At 64.6% G+C, this 7930-nt stretch overlaps 6 protein-coding genes across 6 annotated transcripts, besides 8 other annotated features; all 6 read left to right on the top strand.

Annotated features, from left to right (window-relative positions):
* Nucleotides 1–112: 112 nt before the first annotated feature.
* Tco025E_05496 (uncharacterized protein) lies at nucleotides 113–1303 on the top strand (the record flags this gene model as incomplete). Its single annotated transcript, XM_029372390.1, has 1 exon — nucleotides 113–1303. One exon carries the CDS (start codon nucleotides 113–115, stop codon nucleotides 1301–1303), a length of 1191 nt encoding a protein of 396 aa, XP_029227516.1.
* A 201-nt stretch (nucleotides 1304–1504) lies between these two features.
* Nucleotides 1505–1523: a microsatellite.
* A 63-nt stretch (nucleotides 1524–1586) lies between these two features.
* Nucleotides 1587–2498, top strand: Tco025E_05495 (putative DNA ligase I; the record flags this gene model as incomplete). Its single annotated transcript, XM_029372389.1, has 1 exon — nucleotides 1587–2498. One exon carries the CDS (start codon nucleotides 1587–1589, stop codon nucleotides 2496–2498), a length of 912 nt encoding a protein of 303 aa, XP_029227515.1.
* A 7-nt stretch (nucleotides 2499–2505) lies between these two features.
* Nucleotides 2506–2533: a microsatellite.
* A 120-nt stretch (nucleotides 2534–2653) lies between these two features.
* Nucleotides 2654–2699: a microsatellite.
* Nucleotides 2700–2833: 134 nt separating this feature from the next.
* On the top strand, nucleotides 2834–3196 carry Tco025E_05494 (uncharacterized protein; the record flags this gene model as incomplete). The annotated part of the gene is made up of 1 exon (XM_029372388.1): nucleotides 2834–3196. One exon carries the CDS (start codon nucleotides 2834–2836, stop codon nucleotides 3194–3196), a length of 363 nt encoding a protein of 120 aa, XP_029227514.1.
* Nucleotides 3197–3283: 87 nt separating this feature from the next.
* Nucleotides 3284–3327: a microsatellite.
* Nucleotides 3328–3475: 148 nt separating this feature from the next.
* On the top strand, nucleotides 3476–4717 carry Tco025E_05493 (putative myosin heavy chain; the record flags this gene model as incomplete). The annotated part of the gene is made up of 1 exon (XM_029372387.1): nucleotides 3476–4717. The coding sequence occupies one exon, from the start codon at nucleotides 3476–3478 to the stop codon at nucleotides 4715–4717; it is 1242 nt and encodes a 413-aa protein (XP_029227513.1).
* Nucleotides 4718–5120: 403 nt separating this feature from the next.
* Tco025E_05492 (uncharacterized protein) lies at nucleotides 5121–5801 on the top strand (the record flags this gene model as incomplete). Its single annotated transcript, XM_029372386.1, has 1 exon — nucleotides 5121–5801. The coding sequence occupies one exon, from the start codon at nucleotides 5121–5123 to the stop codon at nucleotides 5799–5801; it is 681 nt and encodes a 226-aa protein (XP_029227512.1).
* Nucleotides 5802–6000: 199 nt separating this feature from the next.
* Nucleotides 6001–6032: a microsatellite.
* A 239-nt stretch (nucleotides 6033–6271) lies between these two features.
* Nucleotides 6272–6296: a microsatellite.
* A 1-nt stretch (nucleotide 6297) lies between these two features.
* Nucleotides 6298–6319: a microsatellite.
* Nucleotides 6320–6731: 412 nt separating this feature from the next.
* Nucleotides 6732–6764: a microsatellite.
* Nucleotides 6765–6803: 39 nt separating this feature from the next.
* Nucleotides 6804–7709, top strand: Tco025E_05491 (uncharacterized protein; the record flags this gene model as incomplete). The annotated part of the gene is made up of 1 exon (XM_029372385.1): nucleotides 6804–7709. One exon carries the CDS (start codon nucleotides 6804–6806, stop codon nucleotides 7707–7709), a length of 906 nt encoding a protein of 301 aa, XP_029227511.1.
* Nucleotides 7710–7930: the final 221 nt, after the last annotated feature.

Below are 7930 nucleotides of genomic sequence, written 5' to 3'. Positions count from 1 at the left end.
CCCCCTTTATTTATTTATCTCTCTCTCTTTCTCTGTGTGTGTGTGCGTGGGTGAGGTTTGTTCGTTGGCTTCCCTCACACCGCGGCCACAAGGTCCAGCCGACGGGTTATTCATGCCGGACGCTGCCGCACGCGCGCGCGCCGCGGAGGCGGAGGTGGAGGCAGAGCTGGTGGGGTGGGTGCACGTGGCCAACGAGCTGCTGCTGGACGGCGCGCGGCAGACGCTGGCGCGGGTGGAGGAGCCGTCGCGGCGGGCCGAGGTGCAGGCGGCGTACGTTGAGGGACTCGCGGCGCTGCTCCACTCGCACGCCGCCACCGTGAGCGCCGCGCTCTTTGCCGCCGCCGCGGAAGCCGCAGCACAGGCGGAGCTTGAGGAGGCGCGGGCCGCCGAGAGAGGACGGGCCGACGCGGCGGTGCGGGAGCTGGCGCGGCAAAAGCTGGCGCTCGAGCAGGAGGTTGCGGCGCTCCAGGAGGAAGCGCGGCGGGCGGCGGAGGCCGTGGGGGCCGCCCGCCTCGACGCCGACACGGTGCAAGGCGCGGTGGCGCAGGAGCGGCAGGCGCTGGAGTCGCTGCGGGCGGAGGAGGCGCGACAGCGGGAGGAGCACGAGCGTTGCATGTCTGCGGCGCGGCAGGAGCTGCAGCAGGCGCAGGCGGAGTTCGCCGCGGAGAGGCAGCGGGCGCAAGCGGTGCGGCAGCAGCTCCGCCTGCTTGCGGCCACCCTCGCGCAGCTTCGCGACGGGGATGAAGCGGCAGCAGCGGCGGCAGCGGCGAAAGCGGAGGGGGAGGGCGGGGAGGAGCCGATGGCGTACGAAGAGCCGAGCGAGAGCCTCCGTCAGCTGCTCGAGGAGCTGGTGGAGTACGCGGCGGTGGCGCAGCGGACGCAGCAGGAGCTGCAGGATGAGGCGGCGCAGCTGCGCGAGCAGCTGCTTGCGGCGCAAGAGCCACCGCCGCGCCACAGCGGGCCGCAGCCGCTCTACCAGCGCATTCTGCCGCCCCCCGCGGTGAGCCCCGCGGCCCGCACACTGCAGAGCGTGCGGGAGCAGGTGCGGGAGCTGCGACCGCAGAGCGCATTGACGCCCTGCGGCGTCGTCAACACTCCGCGACTTTCGAATAGGCGGCAGCAGCAACATTTTTGCGGCGTTGTCAGAGGCGAGGCTCCTGCCGCGTCCTCGCTCGGGCCGCTGTATCGGACGCCAAACGCTCGGCTCCCGGAGGAGGCGCCGTCCCCGGTGACGGCGTGGCGGGAGCGGATGGCCGCACTCAGGGCGGAATTGCACGACCTTCGCCGGGAGATCGGCAGCTGAGCCTGTGTGTCGCACGCCTACACCTCGCTACCTTTTTGCCTTTTTTTTTGCCCCTGCCGGTTACGGCCTCCTCCTCCTCCCTGTTGTTGCTGTTGATATCATCTCTGAGTGTTTTCGTTCGGCGCAGATGGCTGTCGTGTGGACCGTGCGGCGCTCCCTCCGCACACACGCATCTTCTTCTCCCTCTCGCTGTGTCGCCTGTTATATTATTATTATTATTTTGTTTTCTGGTGTTCCCGCCTTCCTTACGGCAAGGGAAGGGAGTGCCTTCGACAGTAGACGCATGCAACAGGCGTCAACGACAGCAGCCGTGGCCGGAGGCGTGCAGGAGCTCGTCCCGCTGCGCTCACACGTTTGTCTGCCGGGCGATCCTGTGCTGCTGCTGGACCCAACGGCGGTGGTGGCGCTTGGGAACGGCCTCCGTCCCGTCTCGCAGGCCCCGACACACGGCGGCGGCGGCGGCGCCACCACTGCTGCCGCCGGGGATGGGGGAAACACGGTAGTGGTTGCAGAGCTCTGTGGACCGGTGACGTGCAGCGTGGGGCCGAACAATGTGCGGCGGTACACGATCGACGCCTCCGCTGCTCGCCGCTACGTGTACGCTCCGCGGGACCCCGTCGTGGCGGTGGTCCTGAAGAAGACGACGAGCTACTGCTACTGCTACACCGGCGCGGCGATGCCGGCGGTGCTCGATGCGCTGAGCTTTGACGGAGCCACCAAGTCGAGTCGGCCGCGGCTGCAGGAAGGCGACGTCGTCTACGCGTTTGTGAAACCGAAGCCGGCCGCCACCGCCGCCGCCGCCGTGGAGGATGCCTCGGACGAGGTGGAGCTGAGCTGCCTGGCGGGGGACGTGGGCCTCGTCGCGAAGGACTGGACCTCCGCCGAGGCGGTGTTCGGGCCACTTGCGGGCGGCACGGTGGTGCGGGTCCCGATTCCGTACGCCCGCAGTCTGCTCGCGGACGACGGCGCTGCCGCCCCCCTCCTCTCGCAGCTGGGGGCGCGGGTGCCGTTCGAGGTCTGCGTCGGCGTGAACGGGCTTGTGTGGGTGCGGGGGCAGGCCAGCGACGTGGACGCGGCGGCGGCGGCGCGGCGCACGGTCGCGGTGGCCGCCTGCATCGTGGAGGCGCAGGACGACGCGACGCCGGAGGAGATGGAGCGCCGCGTGCGGAGTTATTTTCCGGGGGAAGTTAACTAACGGGTGTAAAAAAAAAAAAAAAAAAAAAAAGAAAACCAGCGGCGTGGTCGCCCCCACCCCGTCCCCTCGCGTTGGCCGTGGTGCCTTTTTTTTTTTGCGTTTTTTGTTTGTGTCTGGCTTTCCGCGCTCCTTCCACCGCCGGACTTTCCCACACCTTTTTTTTGTGTGTGTGCTGCTTTGTTGTTGTTGTTTTTGGTGGTGGCGGCGGCGCAGAAAGCCGGAGAGGCAGCGAAGGAAGTAGCAGGAGGAGAAGGGGGAGAGAAGCACGCACACGCACACGCACAGAGGGAGGGAGAAGGGCGCCTGCGGGAAGACGGTGGTGCCCTGCAGCCGCAATGCCGGACTACGCACCGTTCGTGAAGTACTTCAACGAGTACCCAAACATTCCCGCGAGTGAGACCTCGGCGTACAGCCGCATTGCGGACACAACGTGGCGCCTCCTAACGGCCTCCGAGAAGGAGAACGCCGGTTCAAAGGGCTCCGCCGCTGCGCCTGCGGCGTGTCCCTCGATTGTCATTGGCCGGCTGCTCGTGTCCACCGAGGATCGCTGGCGCATTCAGGCGCACATGCGCCGCGAGGAGGCGAAGGCGGGAGCCGGGCGAAAGGAGTACAATAAGAAGGTGACGCGCGCGACCATGAACACAAAAGGGCCGGTGCAAACCGGGGGATTTCCGCCTGGCAGGGGTCGGCCGGTGTGAGTTTGTTGCGGTGTCTGGTTGTTTTCTTTCTTGTTTGTTTTTGCCCCACCCCACCCCCCCTCCCCTCTTCCCTCCCATGCGCGGCGCCGCTGCCTCGCGCCTCGCTGTCTGCTCCTGCCGCATCCGCCGCGGTACAGTGTGGCATCCCGCCTCCCTCTCCGCCGTCTCTGGCTTCTGCGCCTGCCTGGTTCACACTGCAAGGATGTGAGCACTCGCTCCACACACAACGAGATAGATATATATAGAGAAAGTGGCAGGGAAGTAGGCGGCCGTCGAAGCATGTCACAGGCCGAAATAGAACTCTCGGCCCTCTCTTCCACCAGTGAGGCGGAGAAGGGGGGAGGCCTCCAGCAGCGGGACGTTGACTTGTCGCAGTGGGCGGCGGCGGCGGCGGAGTGCGGCGCCAGTAACGGCGATAATCCCCGGAAGCAGCCGGAACACTTTGGGATTCCGCCGCTGTGCCCCACCCGCTCCAGCGGCGGCGGCGGCGGCGGCGCTGAGGCCGCTGCGGAGCAGCACCTGGTCGCGCTCCTGCAGAAGGCGTCGCAGGTTATCAAGGAGGAGCGGGCACGCAGCGCCGCCTTGCAGCAAGAGCTGGATACGTTGCGCCAGTCCGCCGCGGCGCTGCCGCCTGCGCAGCGGCTGCAGCAAGAGAACCAGGAGCTCAAGCGGCAGCTGCTGTCGCTGCGGGCGCAGGTGTCTGGGGCGCAGACGGCGTCCGAGACGCGGGCCAGGCCTCAGGAAGCAGGTGGAAACTGTTGTCCACCGCCGCCAAGCTGCCGCACCTCGTCCTCGCGGGAGCGCGGCGAGGGGACCTCCTCCAGGCCGTCGACGTCGCAGACGCCGCTCGCGCCCTCCGCGACGCACGCCGTTGCAGGTGGGGGCTACAGCGACGCACAGCACAGACGGCGGCAGACCGTCTCGCTGCAGCGGCGGCAGCTAGGCGCCCCCAGCGAGAGCTCTGGGGGGCGGGCCTCCGTGGGCTCGCAGCAGCCGAAGCAGCGGCAACCGCTTGCCTCGCCGTCCTCAGGAACGTCACCCGAGGTTCCGCGGAAACCCTCGTCCACCGCCACCGAGACGGCGGCGGCAGCGGCAGCTGCGACGGCCTCGAGGCCGCAGCCTCTTTCAAGGTCCCCTGTTGCGCGGGAGCTCTGGCGGGCCACCACCGCACACGACTGCGGGAAGGCGTACAGCTTGGGAATGATCACGCGCCTTCGCCGCGCGATGGCGCCGCAGCCCACAAAGGAGCAGCTGGGCGAGGTTATCCACGCGATGGTGCACGAGGTGCTGCGGGATGTGCGTCGAAGGGGAATTGACCTGAAAATGACGCGCCAGGCGCCGTGTGTATACCGCTGCGAGCTCCGTGGCACTGCTGCCATCAACAGAAAAGGCAAAGGCGCCAACGCGCGCGTTCTGCACCTCTCCATTGACAGTGGACGCCTGGCCGTGAACGTAGGCAGCGGCCACGAAAACTTTTTAGACTACCTGGAGCGACATTGCTTCCTGTCGGGCGCGTCATAGACTCTAGCGAAGAAAGAGGGGGGTGCACGCAGTGCCCGCGGGGTGTAACCGCACCAAGCAGCGGCAACTGGCCCTGACTGTGCTTGTCGTAGATCTGTTGTGCTTCCCTGCAAAAGGTATTGCGTGAATTTTCCTGGCGTGTCTCATGCCCCCCCCCCACCACCACCACGTCTTGTGGAGACTGTACATAAATAAATATGTTACTTGCAATTTGTTTCCTGTTGCTGTGACGTCTTCTGTTCTCTTCTCTTTCCTGCTTTGCCTGCCGTCAAGTACACAAGGACAAGGTGGAAGGATACTGTCGAAGGCGACTGAGCAACAACGATCGTCGTGGAGGGCGGCGTGGGCGAGGAAGAGAGCAACAGTTCTCCCCCGCAGCGCAGTACCCGGCATCAGTGCATCCATGGAACCCGAAGGCGCCTTGGACGACAAGAGCACGCGCTGGGCCGTCATTGGGCTTGCGATCGGCGCGGGTGTCCTGTTTCTATCCGCGCTTGTTTTCATATGGGTGTTTTGCTTTAGACAACGTGGGCGGCAGGGGGAAACAGCGGCGCCGAAACGCCATGCGCGCGTGCAGAACCCCCTCATTCAGAACCCGCCGCGATCGAGCTTCCAGTGCCGGCTAGACTCACAGAGGGGAAGCGGCCTGTCCGCCCCACGCGAGGGCCTGCAGTGGGGGGATGAGCCCCCGCGGGATGCGTGGCGGAACCCAAAAACGGGCTCCTTCCGGCGGCCTCAGTCCGGGGGGGCGGCGGACCGGCCGCGCCTCTCCTACGCGCAGGGGCTTGTGCCGATGCAGCGCATCGCGACGCAGCCGTGCCTGGTGCACGTGGGCGGCTACCCCGTCGCGCAGCTGATGGGGCAGTCGGCTTCAGAGCTGCAGTGGCAGCAGCCGGGCGGCGAGCTCGTCTCGAGTGGGTACCTGAGTCCGCTCCCCGCGTACGAAGCCTCCTCCTCACCGTTAAGCCCGGCGCCTGAGGAGGTCGCTGACAGCCCTGCGTCGCCGCCGGGGGAGGAATCGCCCACCCCTGAGTTTAGACGCCGGGCCTCGCATGTCGTCTTCGTTGGGGCGTATAAAGTTTAGCAAACATTTGGCCCTCTCAACCGAGGGACACTTTTCTGCTTCTATTCTTCCCTTTCTCCATTTCTTTTTATTCCTCCCTCTGTATCCCTCTCTGGTTTTCTTTAGCTTTTTCATGCCACGCTTGACGGCACCGGCGCCCCTCCCTTCAGCAATGTATCTATGTCACTTAAAGGAAGGGAACGGCGACGCGACAACGCGTTTTTTTTTTCTTGTCTTGTCTTTTCTTTCTCTGGGGAGAGCAAACGATTGCTGGCGCACCCGCGTCGGTCCGGCCTCCCTCTTTTTGTTCGAGTGAAGTGGGTTTTCCCCCCTTCCTTTTTTTTTCTTTTCTTTGCGTGTTTGTTTTTACTTTTGTTACCATCGTAACTGCTGTGCCTCTGCACGCCTGTGTGGCTGCGTCGCTCCTTTTTTTTGCGGGGGGTGGTAGCGGCCGAGTCCGAGCGCCCCTGCCGAGTCCTTTTTTTTTTCGTTGTGTGTGTGTGTGTGTGTGTGTGTCGTTGTTGTTGTTGTTGTTGTTGCCCCCCCCACTCCCCACTCCCCTCCACGATGTGTTTTAGGAGCGGGGCTGCCGCAGCGCAGCGCTCTTGCAGACGCGCCCCGCCGTGGCAGACTCCCACCTTGGCGCCGAGGCAAAAAGGCAAAGGGGTGCGCCATAAAACTCGTGGCCGCCCCTCCCCGGCGCACTGGCGGCGCCAGCGAAGGCCAAAGACGGCAGGTCGAGTGGGCTGCTCGCCGGCCCTTGGCTTGCCTCCTTGCGAGGCACTCAGCCCGCCGGCGGCACGTTACGGGGCATGCCCCTCCTCCCCCGGCATTCTTTTTTTTTTCTTTTGCTGCGCATGTCGCCTGCCCGCCTTTAAGGGGCAAAACAACACAAAAAACGCCTCCATTCTCTCTTCCTCTCCACGCACAGTCTAGCACCACGGAAAGGTCACTACAACAAGAACATACACCAACAACCAACAAAGCACCCACAGGGAGAGGCGTGCGCAGCAAAAAAAAAAAATGGCGGCCAGCACGAAACCGAGTGCGGGTAACGGCGGCTATGTGGAGCTCGCCACGCTAAGCTACGGCGGCCCTGTGCCGAAGCCCCACCCGCCCTGCATGGATCCCACGCCAGACGAGCAGTACCGTCAGTTCTTGGAACAGCGAAAAACGGACCTGGGGGAGCGCGAGCAGCGCAGCGCGGGGACCACGACAGCTGCCCCAGGCGGCCACGCCGACTCCTCCAACGTCGCTGGCCTGTTTTCCACCGCCACGACGAGCCTACTAAACATGGCGCAGAAGGTGGCGCTCAAGGTGGAGCGCGCGGGGACGGAGGTGTCAACTGCGACCGAGTCTGCCGTGCGGCAGATGGGGCGGCACTTCAACGTCGACCGCTTCAAAAGCAGCTTTCCGGAGCTTAGCGCAATGGGGGAGGTATTGCTGGCGGACTACGACTGTGCCGCGATGCACGCAGGGCTGCGGGTGAAGGGGCACATGCACATTACCAAAAACTACCTCTGCTTCAGCGCGCAAACCTCGTCCATGTTTGCCCAGGCGACCACTGCCATGCTAAAGGAAATCGCTCTCGCTTCAGATGGCAACACTCCGGCGGGCATTCGTCAAGTTATTCCGCTCACCGAAGTTGCCTGTATTTTGCTTTCCGTCGCGCTGGAGACGGTGGATCAGGGGCCTCCGTTCTTCCTGCCGATTCCCGTCCCGACCGTGCGGCCAACGTCCCTACAGATCTACACAACCAAGCAGCAGCTGTTTCAATTCCTTGCCTTCGAGAGCATTGCGGCAACCGCAGGGGCTGCCTTGTCGGAGGCCGTAAAGGGCCGCCCCATTGACCGCGCGTACAACTACCTCGACCACGCGTGGCGCGCCGCCACAGCCGTCCCGCTCCCCGGCGTGAACTACGCCAGCTGACATCCACTGGCCGGGAGGATGGGTCTGCATGGGCCACGCCACGCCCTAAGCTTATTGCAACGCATGTAGTACCATAAGCTGCGACACACAACGCCCCGAAGGTGCCTGCCGTTCGTCGGTCCACGCCGGCGGAGACGAAGGTGTTGGGGAAAAAGTAAATTATAGGCAAAAACAAACCCACACGCGAAAAGGAAAAGGAGCTGCCCGGGCATTGTTGTGTT

Source organism: Trypanosoma conorhini (assembly GCF_003719485.1).
Source record: "Trypanosoma conorhini strain 025E chromosome Unknown Tco_14.4_contig_00324, whole genome shotgun sequence".
NCBI lineage: Eukaryota > Euglenozoa > Kinetoplastea > Trypanosomatida > Trypanosomatidae > Trypanosoma > Trypanosoma conorhini.
The sequence above is the reverse complement of the archived record's forward strand: the minus strand, read 5'-3'. Positions and strand labels throughout refer to the sequence as shown.